At 39.1% G+C, this 13,656-nt stretch overlaps 1 protein-coding gene across 1 annotated transcript in view; it reads left to right on the top strand.

Annotated features, from left to right (window-relative positions):
- Window positions 1–13,656, top strand: part of IGHMBP2 (immunoglobulin mu DNA binding protein 2) — an 81,183-nt gene that overhangs the window by 49,421 nt on the left and 18,106 nt on the right. Inside the window, exon 9 of the mRNA XM_058156448.1 lies at window positions 7,171–7,353. Within this exon, the coding sequence (XP_058012431.1) occupies window positions 7,171–7,353 (183 nt within the window). The remainder of the gene's footprint in view (window positions 1–7,170; window positions 7,354–13,656) is intronic.

Raw genomic sequence — 13,656 nt, 5'->3', positions numbered from 1 at the left:
CAATTACTCTGGTACGCTATAAACATTGGGATGCTCCCCATCCCCCTTCCCTCATCTAATTGTGATGATTTGAAATTGGTAGAAATTAGCAAGGACTCTTTAGTATCCTTGGGCTGCTAATAGTTTCTGACTCCAATGGGGTTTATTATCCAATTAATTAAGGACAATAACAAATGTGGTTATAAGGTTTGAGGAGATAGATATATGTTTACTTGCATAATGGATTGACATTGCAAAATAGAAGTTGCATAATGTGATCAGCCCAATGCTTATCCAGTATCGATCTTCCAGGATGATCCCTGCACAAAGGATGTCTTCCATCCCTTTATCCTTTAGAAACCTCTAAATCAGGGGTGTCAAACTCGATTTCATGAGGGCTGCATCAGGGTTGTGTTTGACCATGGGTGGGGGGGACTAGGTGGGCATGCCAGGGTGGGTGTGGCCAGCTCAACATCACGTGTGTCGGGCGCCTGTGGTGGCCCGAGTACCCTGCCAGCAAAAACGGACTCGGGAGCTCCGTTTTTGGCTAGGATGGCCTCCTGCAACCCTCTGCCAGTGAAAACAGAGCTCAGGAGGCCCTCCCGCAGCTGGCAGAAGGCCTCCCGTTTTTGCTGGCAGAGGCACCACGGGCTGGTCCTTTGCTGTTTCCAAGTTGACCCCACAGGCCAGATCTAAGCACCCTGTAGGCTGGATCCAGCCCCTGGGCCTTGAGTTTGACAACCCTGCTCTAAATAGTCTAGATCCGTGATGGCGAACCTATGGCACGCATGCTGGAAATGGCATGCAGAGCCTTCTCTCTGGGCACATCAGCCGTTACCCACTGCTCTTTCGGGTTCCAGCGCATGCATGCACACTGGGCAGTTGGTCTTGGCATGCGTGCCAGAAACCAGAAGACCAGGTGACCAGTGTGCATGTGCATGCTGGAAACCAAAAGCTCAGGTTCCTGACACGCACATGCATACCAGGGAACTGCTCTTCCAGTCTCCAGTGCTCCCCCGCAGGCTCCTGTTTCAGCACTCGTAGCCCAAAAGGTTCACCAACACTGGTCCAGATTACTTCTTTAGGAAGAACCTGGTTGATGGGTTAGAAACCTGCTAGGAAAAGCAAGAAAGAAGTATGAAATGCCATCTTTCTACCTTATTGATGGTCTTTATCCTATAGAGCAGGGTTTTCTGGGGACTTCAAGGCAGAGGGGGAGACGGGCCAAGGAATTTCCTTTCTGAATATCTGCATTTGTAAAGTGCTGGATTCAGGGCTCAGGGGAGAGAAGATATAATATTATGACTCGGGCTACTGACTTTATTTGGCAGAAGAAAAGAAATGGCTGATTTATAAATCATGCAGTGAGAATTATTCAGAGAGTTTCATTATAGCGAATGAGAAGCACTCTAGGATGTGTAAGCTTATGCAATAAAACAGCCCATGTTGTTTCAGAGACAGAAGGCGTATGGAATTCCAAGCCTGCTAATAGGAAAGCTAAATTTGGGAAAGGTATATAAGCTTTCCCTTCCCCAAGTTTTGCATCAAATGTTTCTGTTTCATCAGTTCCAACTCTTCCATTTTGAGCGAAAAAACCTGAGGGAAGTTTCTATTGTTTTCATTGGAACATCACAGGCTCCCCCTCTCTCAAAATAACCCGTCTATTTTTCCCCCCCTGCATATGTTCCTAGCTGAACTCGGGAATTTAGGGAGTTGAAGTTCACAGGTCGTAATGGGTGCATAGTTGCCCACCTTGTTTTTTTTTTACATCAACTCCAATCTCCTTACAGCATCTTATCATATAAATCAAAAGAAATAGCAAGGGTTTTAATTTGATGCTATATATCCATAAGCTTCTTTCTTATCCATTTTTTCTCATGCTTCCCCCCCACCCCTTTGTTTAGCTGATCTAACCCCAATTTGTTAAGTCTAGTTCAGGGGGAAAAGTGATCCTTAACTGTAAATTTCATGCTTTTTATATGTAAAATGTTAATATGATGAACACATTATGTGATCATCTGCAACAATGTTATGATCATGATGTTTTCAAACAAGCTAGGGGTGGCGATTAGCAAAGCTCTGATAGGTAGAAGTTTAGTATTCGAATCACGACTTTCAAATCCCAGCAAGGAAGTTTTCTCATAATACCATTGAAATAGAGCCTCTTCTGGGCTTTTGTTCTTAGCTACAGCATTACTTGAAAGCCAAGAAATGCATTTATTTCCAAAGCATTCGTACATCCATTGCTTCAGTGGTGCTGAAAATTGAGAATTGATTTTACCAGTTGGACTTGCTAATTAATATTGAAGGACATCTGTCTTACGCTTTTATTTCTCTTCCTTGCCCCAATTCCTTACATGTGGTTTCAGCATTAATAACACTTAATGCTAATGCTTATCAATAATTCAAAATCAGCTCTACAGAAATGTCAAAGTAAGTTCAATTATTCCTTTCTTTCCCCCTTCTAAGATGATTGGGGTACTTTGAGCACTATTTATTTTGTTCCAATCTTATTATTTTCAAAAGCTGCAGACACTTTTGAATTAAGGGGTAGTATAGAAATATGTGACAAGTAGAATATCAAATATTGTATATAACAAAACCCAAGAGAGTTTTAGATGCTACTGCTGAGACGATGGTTATCAGTAAGATTGTACAATGCTCCATGTTGTCATAAAAGACTTCTGTTACCTGTTAGTGAGATCGAGAATATCTTGATCTGTTTAGTTATCTTCTGTTTAGAGTATCTTGAGGTAATTATTGACTGGGCTGAAGGAAAAAAAAATCTTGAGGCTAAAGGACTAAACCCTAGGTAAAGGTAAAGGTTCCCCTCGCACATACGTGCTAGTCGTTGCCGACTCTAGGGGGCGGTGCTCATCTCCATTTCAAAGCCAAAGAGCCAGTGCTGTCCGAAGACGTTTCCATGGTCATGTGGCCAGCATGACTTCCCACCAAAGGTGGTGGTCCCTATTTTTTCTACTTGCATTTTTATGTGCTTTTGAAACTGCTAGGTTGGCAGAAGCTGGGACAAGTAACAGGAGCTCACCCCATTACACGGCAGCACTAGGGATTCGAACCGCCGAGCTGCTGACCTTTTGATCACCAAGCTTAACGTCCTAGCCCCTGAGCCACCGCGTCCCTAAGAATATCTTAGATATAAGAATATCTTGATCTGTTTAGTTATCATCTGTTTAGAGTATCTTGAGGTAATTATTGACTGGGCTGAAGGAAAAAAAAAACCTTGAGGCTTAAGGACTAAACCCTAATCCTAACCTAAATGACACATTTTAGGTTAAGCCATCAAATTATAGCCTACTATCATAATTTAATTTTGAGTATGTCATGCAAACTCTGTCATTGTAATCATCTTTGTTTATTTATTTATTTTTAATTATTTATTAATTTATAAAAATTTATAGGCAGCTCATCTTACCTCAAGGTAATTCTTTTAAGGCTTAGTGCTTAACTCTCTGCCTTCTGTTTCATTAAGTTTGACTGCAGGCTTTTTTAAAAAAGCTGATTAAAAATGAACTTATTAGAAAAATACCACTCACATAGAACGAAGAGGCAATTCTGTGTGGCATGCGTCAAATTTGTTTATTTTTACATGTTTAATTAACAAATAATGCTGTCTTTTTATCATCTAAAGGCAATGGAGGATAGTTTAACAGAAAATTTAGATAACTGCTTTTGGACAGTGTTTTGTATAAAATTTGGAAATAATTTAAAAAAGCTTTGAGAAACTCCAAGAAATAAGGTCTACTTGACAAAGAAAATCAAATATTCTGAATTCAAAATCCATATTATTACACAACCATCCCTAAGAAATACATCTCTGTTTGTATGTATATGTGATTCTTACCATGAGTTCATATTCTTTTAAATGCTGGACATTCCAAGAGAACAAAGAATGAATCAGAGGAATATTTTTTCTGCCAATGTTTTAATATGAATAGGTCTTGACTAGGGCCAAGGGTAAATTATTTAAAAGGTGAAAAATCTCTTTGTAATTTTGTAATTAATTCATCTTATCGGGTGTTATATGTCCCCACAGCGTATTGCACAATGCCTTGGGCACAGTTGGACAGTCTTATTGTATATAAAAGTTATATTTCAGAAGCATGGTGAGCTTTATTGGTTCTCTCTTCACTTTTATGAGGTTCCATTAAAACGAATACTTTAGGCCATTTATTACCTGGCATTAAAGCAAAAGGGTTTTAACTGTGAGACAGCTCTGGACTTGCTTCGTATTTCATCTAACAGTTTTGTGAGCTGTGTTGAACATACCAGAATGGCACAGGCATCAGCAATTTTCCTTTCTCTTTCACATGCTTTCTGTCTGCATCATTTTTCTGGCCTGATTATAGACTGTCCTTTAGCATTTTTTGGACCTTAGCAGTACTAAAAACGGTTTGCGGTGCTTAGAAATAACCAGCTGATTTCACGATGGTTGGATTGTACTTGCAGAGGGCCTGGAGGAAAACCTTCTTGAAGATTGTAATGATCACACTTGAAAGAGGCAGAGATAGAGTGGGACACACAGCCCATTCTGGTCCTTCATGATCTCTCAGAAAATTGCAGTATTATTTAACATGATATTCTTCCAGGCCAGCATGAAGCAATGCCATTAAAGTCATGTCCCAGTCGCTAAAGGCTATGAAGGTTTGAATAGGGAAGAATAAGCTCAGATTCACCTTTAGGATGACTGAGTGACCCATTTTTGGTCATGAAAAGATCCAAACTACCTGGTTTGGATCTAGTGTGCAATCTGGGGTTCCTCTTGGATTTACAGCTTCAGCTGAAGCATGAAAAGACAGCTTTGGTCAGGCAGGCTTTGAACAAGTTTGTTCTGTGTACAAAATTGTGCCCTTTGCTACTCTTTGAGATCCTTCTTATGGTCACTCATGCCTCTGATCACTCTGCAGATAAACTATTTCAATACACTATACATGGAGCTGCCCTTAAAAATCCACAAGCTACTTGGTAGCAAATGTAGTACAGGTAGTCCTTGACTTACAGCTGTTCACAGTTACAACAGCATTGAAAAAAATGACACATAATTATTGTTCACACTTATGACTGTTGCAGCATCCCCATGGTTGTGTGATCAAAATTCATGTGCTTGGCAACTGATTCCTATTTATGATGCTTGCAGTGTCCCAGAGTCTTGTGATCACTTTTTGTGGCCTTCTGACAAGCAAAGTCAATGAAGCCAGATTTGCTTAATAACCATTTTACTAACTTCACAAATGCAGCAATTCGCTTAACAACGGTGGTGAGAAAGGTCTTAAAATGGGACAGAACTCACTTAACTACTGTCTTGGCCAGCAACAGACATCAATTGTGGTTATAGGACGAGGACTATCTAGAATGTGGTCAGCAATTAATGGCCTGGGCCATGTCTATATAACACCAAGGCTCTGTGAATTGAACTGGCTATCATTTGGCTTCTAAGTGCAATTCAAGGTGCTGATTGTCATGTTTAAAGCCTTAGAATAGAATAGAATAGAATAGAATAGAATAGAATAGAATAGAATAGAATAGAATAGAATAGAATAGAATAGAATAGAATTTTTATTGGCCAAGTGTGATTGGACACATAAGGAATTTGTCTTGGTGCATATGCTCTCAGTGTACATAAAAGAAAAGATACGTTCATCAAGGTACAATATTTACAATACAATTGATGGTCAATATATCAATATAAATCATAAGGATTGCCAGCAACAAAGTTACAGTCATACAGTCATAAGTGGAAAGAGATTGGTGATGGGAACTATGAGAAGATTAATAGTAATGCAGATTTAGTAAATAGTTTGACAGTGTTGAGGGAATTATTTGTTTAGCAGAGTGATGGCCTTCGAGAAAAAACTGTTCTTGTGTCTAATTGTTCTGTTGTGCAGTGCTCTATAGCATCGTTTTGAGGGTAGGAGTTGAAACAGTTTATGTCCTGGATGTGAGGGATCTGTAAATATTTTCACGGCCCTCTTCTTGATTCGTGCAGTATACAGGTCGATAACCCTAAAAGATTATTTGGGAGTGGGTCATGTCCCCTGATTTCTCTTCATCTGGGTAAGATTAAGATTAAGCAGAATTGGCTCTCTCTTGTCCAGCCAATCCAGTGGTGTAATCCAACAGGACTCAGGAGGCAGTCCTTCAGCACTTGCCCTCTGGAACAGCATCACCCTCAAGATTTGCATGTACCTCCCCCCACCCCGATAATGGCCTTTAAAAGAGCCTTAAAAACACGGCTTCTTCTCCAGACCTTCAGTTAAATGATTGGGGGACATTGTTGTCTATTTTATCTGTGGGAGAGTTGGTTGTTGTTCCCTCCACCCGATTCTATTGTTGGGGTTTTATTTTGATTTTTACTGTTTTCTGTGTAAAGTGATCCAGAATAATTAATAAGAGTTGAACAGCTTGAAAAATAAATGAATAAATGCATTTTATATAGAGGTGGAATTTTCTTTAGGTGCAGTCTGATATCTCTAGCTAACCAGAAGTCCACCCTAGGAATTCCAGAGCTCTTGGCTAGACTGAAATATTGAAACATCATTGCAGAAGACAATGACAACAAACTATTTCCATAATATAGATGGATGCGTTCACCAGGAGTCAAGCTCAACTTCTCATTGACCCCACTACAAGCCCACAGCATTTGGGCTTATATCATAAAACCATAGATAACACTTTTTTCCCATTTTTTGTGAGCACTGTATCTGTTGTTCTTTACTACTAACAGCTGACTGACATTTTCTCCATACAGATGCTGCTTGGGCCAGAACTTTAGAAATGAAATTTTACTTGACACTTTCCCAACATTTATTAGGTTTTCTGTTCTGAGGTTTATATATTGCCAAGAATGCACTTGCTGTTGTGATGCAGTCTCTATCTAGAAGTCTGTACTATTGCAAACATTTGATGTGTTTAGGTTCCATTGCCTTTGGTGAATTATGTGGTTGTATCCCTTGTACATTATGGAAGGAGAGAAATGCAAGTGAATATTCGGAAACACCTGCATGTAAATCAGAATGTGGATCAGATATTCAGTCACACATTATAAGCATCCCTTAAAAAAACTCCTCTAAATATGACAGGCAGTGATGGAAGAAAAGCAACCAGTCTGGCCTTTGTACAGTCCTTGAATGCCTTTTTCTTTTTCACTTTGTTTTTATTACTCCCTTGGTGCAGGGCTGCTGCACAAGGTCTTTCTCTTAGCTTAATGGAACGGCTGATTCAGAAATGTGGAGACCGTGTTGTGAAGATGCTCACAGTGCAGTACCGAATGCACCAAGCTATAATGCAATGGGCTTCTACTGAGATGTATGACGGTCATCTATCAGCTCACTGTTCTGTCGCACAACATTTACTGAAGTAAGTGATCGATGGCTTACTTGCTTTCTTTTTTCTGTCCAAATGTTAAATTGATGCTGTCTTTTAATATTTAAAGGTAATGCAGACTTCTCCTGACTGCACTAAATCTTTTCCTCTAGCTCTGTTCTAGCAAATAGACTTTTGCCCCATTTTCAACTGGCAAATAGCTGATTTCTGCACTGAAGGTTGCAGCATGCAAGTTTTGTTCAACAGCTGAAGATGTGTTGTAGGCTTGAAATTGTTGTCACTGTTGGCCCACCAGCTATCATGCTATTAGATTTGCTAATAATTCTTCCAGAAAATTTTTATTGAAAGTTGGAAGAGAATATTAGCTTCCTATTTCTCTAATTTGCCTTGACTTTTGCTTCTTTCCTTTTCTGGAGATCATCCTGGGATATCTTACAATAAACAAAACTTCTACCTAGAAAGGGAAGGGAGTGGGATATCACCCTGTTTAAAAGAGAAGTAGTTTCAATCCTGACACTGTGGCTGTTGGTTGACTCTCAGGTAAACACAGAGGAGTTTACCTATTGATTATAGTAATATTCCTGACGCATTCATTCATTAGCAATAGCAACAACACTTAAACTTATATACCACTTTACAATGCTTTACACTTTACAGCCCTCTCTAAGCGATTTTACAGAGTCAGCCTATTGCCCCCAACAATTTGAGTCCTCATTTTACCCACCTCAGAAGGATGGAAGGCTGAATCAACCTTGAGCCTGGTGAGATTTGAACTGCCAATTTGCAAGCAGCCAGCAGTCAGTAGAAGTAGCCTGCAGTATTGCACTCTAACCACTGTGCCACCCTGGCTCATTTATTCATTCAAGTCAAAGCGTTATCTAAAGTACAAGAAGGAAAGCAACAGAGTTGCCGGGGTTCACGTCTATATGGGTTTTGGGCCCTAGGCATGCCTTGAAGGAGAGGTCCCCACTTTGGGACCTCACTTGATTTCTAAAATTTAAGCATTCAAAGTTTATTTATAGTCCAAGAGCAAACATATGGAAAAAGAACAGCATTCATATTATAAAAGAATTTTTTAAATTGCAAGAAAATCCTGAAACAATACCCAGTAGTTAATAATATGATGGAGGAACCAGACAGTTTCTAAGAGTTGTAGCTATTGATAGAAATTTTGAAACTTTCTTATGGATTTCTGAAGACGGGTCACAAAAAGAAGGTTCATGGTCTCTTGATCACAATAGCAATATGACCACGAAATATCAAGTTCTATCATCATTGGGTATACAGTGGATATTTTACTAGAAAATGTGAAACAGATTTTACTTCCATGTCTGAAAACAACTATGGCTTTCATGTGGAAGACGTAAATATCTGCCAGTTTTTGCTCTAATAGATAATGCCCAATTAGGCTACTGTAATAGTCTTTTATGTGGGCCATATAGAACTTTGAAGAAATATCTAGGAATAGGCCAGAGAAGAAAGAAAATTGTGTTATCACTAATATGCTTTCTTAGGGCTGCAGAGAACTATCTAGCATGGTGAGATGGACCAAGCAATTTCCTTTTTAGGCTTCCATCAGCCAAATCCTAGGACAGGAAAATTGGGCCCAAGGGAAGTGCAGCCAAGTTCCAGTCAAATTGCAACATAAGAAATTAAATGAGGGACTTGCAATAAGATTTTTTTAAAAATTTGACTGAATTGCTTTTAATCTTGAAGACCTCCTTGTAGGTACATCCGAGCACTATATAGCATTATGCCCAGAACTTTAATTTTACATAGTTTAATAGCTTCTGAGAGATCATTGTTTCCAGATTGATCTGCAAATTTAGTAATTGCAAGGGATGCTTTTTGGATTCTTGCTAGTAGCTCTCTTGCGTGAATAGGCTTTCAAGTAGAAGATTTAAAATAGATATCTAGATACTTAAAAGATTTAACTTGCTTGATACGTTTGCTGCTAATTATCCAATCAGAGCTTTAAAGTATCTCTTAGAGAATACTAATACCTTTGTTTTAGAATAATTTATTTTGAGGCATTCTCTGGAGCAGTAAAGCAGTAGAGTTTTAAGGTGTCTTTGAGGGTCTGCTTGGTTTAGAGAGTAGGACTTCATCTTTACTATCGAGGAGATGTCTATACACCAATGCACAGAGTATGAGGAATAAACTGGGTGAATTAGAAATTCAAATGAGGGTAGATATGATATTGTTGCCCTTATGGAAACTTGGTGGGATGAAACTGACAAATGGAACATACAGCTAGAGGGATATAAATTATTTAAAAGAAACAGACCAAATAAAAGAGGAGGTGGAGTTGCACTATATATAAGAAATAACTACATCTCTACAGAAATAGAGCACAACAATGATGAAAATTATCTTGAATGCATTTGGGTCAATATTAAAGGGAGGGAAAATGATATTGCCATAGGTATATACTATAGGCCACCCAACCAAACAGAGGAAGTAGATGAACTTTTTACTAGTCAGCTAACTAAGGTATGTAGGAAGCACATCACAGTAGTAATGGGGGATTTTAACTACCCTGATATCAACTGGGAGACAAACTCTGCACCAAGTGGAAAATCCAACAGGTTCCTAACAAACCTAGCAGACAACTTTGTTTCCTAAAAAGTAGAGAAGGGAACAAGGGGATCAGCCATATTGGACTTAATTCTCACTAACAGAGATGAAATGATAGAAAGTGTTGAAGCTATAGGAATCTTGGGGGCAAGTGATCACGCAATATTGGAATTCAGCATTATGCAAACACAAGTAGTAGAACAAAGTCAAACTAGAGTCTTGGACTTCAAGAGAGCTAATTTCAATAGACTCAGAAAGAGCCTGAGAAAGATTCCATGGATGAGAATCTTCAAGGGGAAAGCAACTCAAGAAGCTTGAGAAATTTTGAAAAGTGAGATTATAAAAGCCCAGTCTAGCACAATACCAATGAGGAAGAAAAATAATAGATCTGAAAAGAAACCAGCATGGATGCATAAAGAACTATCTGACAAATTGAAAACAAAAAGGACAAGTATAAAAAGTGGAAAGAGGGGCAAATAACTAAGGCAGAATATCAGCAAATAGCCCGAGCCTGTAAAGATGAAGTCAGGAAAGCTAAGGCTCACAATGAAGAAAGGCTAGCGACAAAAGTAAAAAATAACAAAAAAAGCTTCTTCCAACATGTTAAAAACAAGAAAAAAGTCAAGGAAACAATTGGCCCATTGCTGGGAAAAAGTGGCAAGAAGGTGACAAGTAACAGGGAGAAAGCAGATCTACTTAACTCATTTTTTGCATCTGTCTTTATACAAAAGGAAAAAAACAATCCAACCTATCAAAAACAGCACCACAAAAAACAGATTAGGAACACAAGTTAAAATAGGGGAAAAAATGGTACGTGAACATCTGTCTACCCTAGACGAGTTCAAATCACCAGGACCGGATGGATTACGCCCCAGGGTTCTGAAGGAACTGGCAGGCAAAATTTCAGAACCACTGAATTATATCTTTCAAAGATCCTGGAGCACCAGGGAACTGCCAGAGGACTGAAAAAGAGCTGATGTAGTTCCCACCTTCAAAAAAGGGGGGAAAAAAACAGATCCAGGAAACTACAGACCTATCTGCCTAATCTCAATACCAGGGAAGATTCTGGAAAAGATGATCAAGCAACGAATCACCGAACACCTAGAAGCAAACAAAGTAATAACCAAAAGCCAACATGGGTTTGTCAAAAACAGATCATGCCAGACTAATCTTATTGCATTCTTTGACAAAGTGACAAAATTAGTGGACCAGAGGAATGCTGTCGATACAATTTACTTGGACTTCAGTAAAGCATTTGATAAAGTAGGCCATAACCTACTACTAGATAAAGTAGAAAAATGTGGGTTAGACAACACCACCAGCAGATGGATTCGTAACTGGCTGACCAAACGCACTCAACGTGTAGTCCTCAACGGAACTACATCCACATGGAGGGAAGTATGCAGTGGAGTACCCCAAGGCTCTGTTTTAGGCTCAGTACTCTTCAACATCTTCATCAATGACTTGGATGAGGGGATACATGGGGAACTCATCAAATTTGCAGATGACACTAAGCTGGCAGGAATAGCCAACACTCCAAAAGATAGGCTCAAGATACAGAAAGATCTTGACAGACTTGAACATTGGGCACTATCTAACAAAATGAAATTCAACAGTGAAAAAAGGAAGGTTCTATATTTAGGCCAAAAAAACAAAATGCACAGGTACCGTATATGTGGTACCTTGCTCAATAGTAGTACATGTGAGAGGGATCTTGGAATCCTAGTGGACAACCATTTAGATATGAGCCAGCAGTGTGCAGCAGCTGCCAAAAAAGCCAACACAGTTCTGGGCTGCATAAACAGAGGGATAGAATCAAGATCACGTGAAGTAAGGCCACATTAGGAATATTGCATTCAGTTTTGGTCGCCACGATGTAAAAAAAGATGTTGCAGAGAAGACCAACAAAGATGATTAGGGGACTGGAGGCTAAAACATATGAAGAACGGTTGCAGGAACTCGGTATGTCTAGTTTAATGAAAAGAAGGACTAGGGGAGACATGATAGCAATGTTCCAATATCTCAGGGTTGCCACAAAGAAGAGGGAGTCAAACTATTCTCCAATGCACCTGAGGGTAGAACAAGAAGCAATAGGTGGAAACTAATCAAGGAGAGATGCAACTTAGAACTAAGGAGAAATTTCCTGACAGTTAGAACAATCAATAAGTGGAACAACTTGCCTGCAGAAGTTGTGAATGCTCCAACACTGGAAATTTTTAAGGAAGTGTTGGATAACCATTTGTCTGAAATGGTGTAGGGTTTCCTGCCTGGGCAGAGGGTCGGACTAGAAGACCTCCAAGGTCCCTTCCAACTCTGTTGTTGTTGTTGTTGTTATTATTATTATTATTAAGAATAGAGATTGGGTGGTGGGCAAGGCAGGGTGGATGGAATTCTAGCTTAGCAGACTTAACAATATTTTTAAACTAAAGGTTGAACAGTTGTGTGGAAGAATATAGTCTTGTTTAACATCTTGCAAGTAGAGACACATTTAATTAAATAATCAGCAATATTGCCCTTAACTTGAATCGTAATGCCACGATGCGATAACATTCTGGTAACCACCTTTAAAGCGCTCCATGGCATAGGGCCGGGCTACTTACGGGACCGTCTACTGCTACCGGATACCTCTCACCGGCCCGTGCGCTCTCACAGAGAGGGACTCCTCAGGGTGCCGTCAGCTAGACAGTGTCGTCTGACGACGCCCAGGGGAAGGGCCTTCTCTGTGGGGGCTCCCACCCTCTGGAACGAACTCCCCCCAGGACTCCGTCAACTTCCAGACCTCCGAACCTTCCGTCGCGAGCTTAAAACACACCTATTTATCTGCGCGGGACTGGACTAGTTTTTTAAATTTTTTAAAATTTAAATTTTTAAATTTTATAGGGGTTTTAATTGGTTTTAATATTTATATTATTTTTAATAATTAGGCTTTCTGAATATGTTTTCTTAATGGTTTTCTTAATTTGTATATATATGTTTTTTTATCTGCCTGTGAACCGCCCTGAGTCCTTCGGGAGATAGGGCGGTATATAAATTTGAATAAATAAATAAATAAATAAATAAATTATTAGTTTAAGAAGATGGTGTTGTAGTAACTAACTTCTTTAGAGTTTTTCTCATGGTATTAACTCACACTCTGCCCACCCCCCAACAATGTGTTTGATTTTTGCCTTACTGTGTTCAAAGAAGCATGCACAATTGCAGTTTTAATATCCATTTCAGTATTAAGGAAATGTATAAATAATTTTAACTGGATTCAGCATGATGTTAACATTATTATGAAATATGTACCATCATATTCCATAAGCATATTCCCAGTGAAATTTTGTAAAACACTGGCTCAATTGCACCTTTGCTTTCAGCTTTTCGAATACACGGGGAAGTGCATTATTTGCTTTTGCTCTTATTGATAACACATTCATCTTAACTTTTCTCACAACCCAGCACTGTTTGCATAGATAGCCAAAACCCTTGATCATACAGTGTGCATCTTTCTTTTTAAATCCACATTTTAACCAATTCTCTTTTGCATTCCTTAATAACTACTGATGGTACAGTGAGAATTGGTTTGCTATCCCAGTAGCTTTAATCTCATAAAGATTGTATCTAAATTTTGAAGGGAGAGTCATTTGACATAAAGATTCTTTTGGCATGATTTTCTCTGCAGATGGAATTATTTTAAAAGAACAAAAATGGAGTTGAAAAAAGAGTATAAGTAGAGAAGAACAAAAGCTTCAGTAACCTGCTGGCATTGTCTCTGTA

The sequence above is a fragment of the Ahaetulla prasina genome, chromosome 1 (assembly GCF_028640845.1).
Source record: "Ahaetulla prasina isolate Xishuangbanna chromosome 1, ASM2864084v1, whole genome shotgun sequence".
Lineage (NCBI taxonomy): Eukaryota > Metazoa > Chordata > Lepidosauria > Squamata > Colubridae > Ahaetulla > Ahaetulla prasina.
This window is presented reverse-complemented; position numbering and strand designations above follow the sequence as displayed.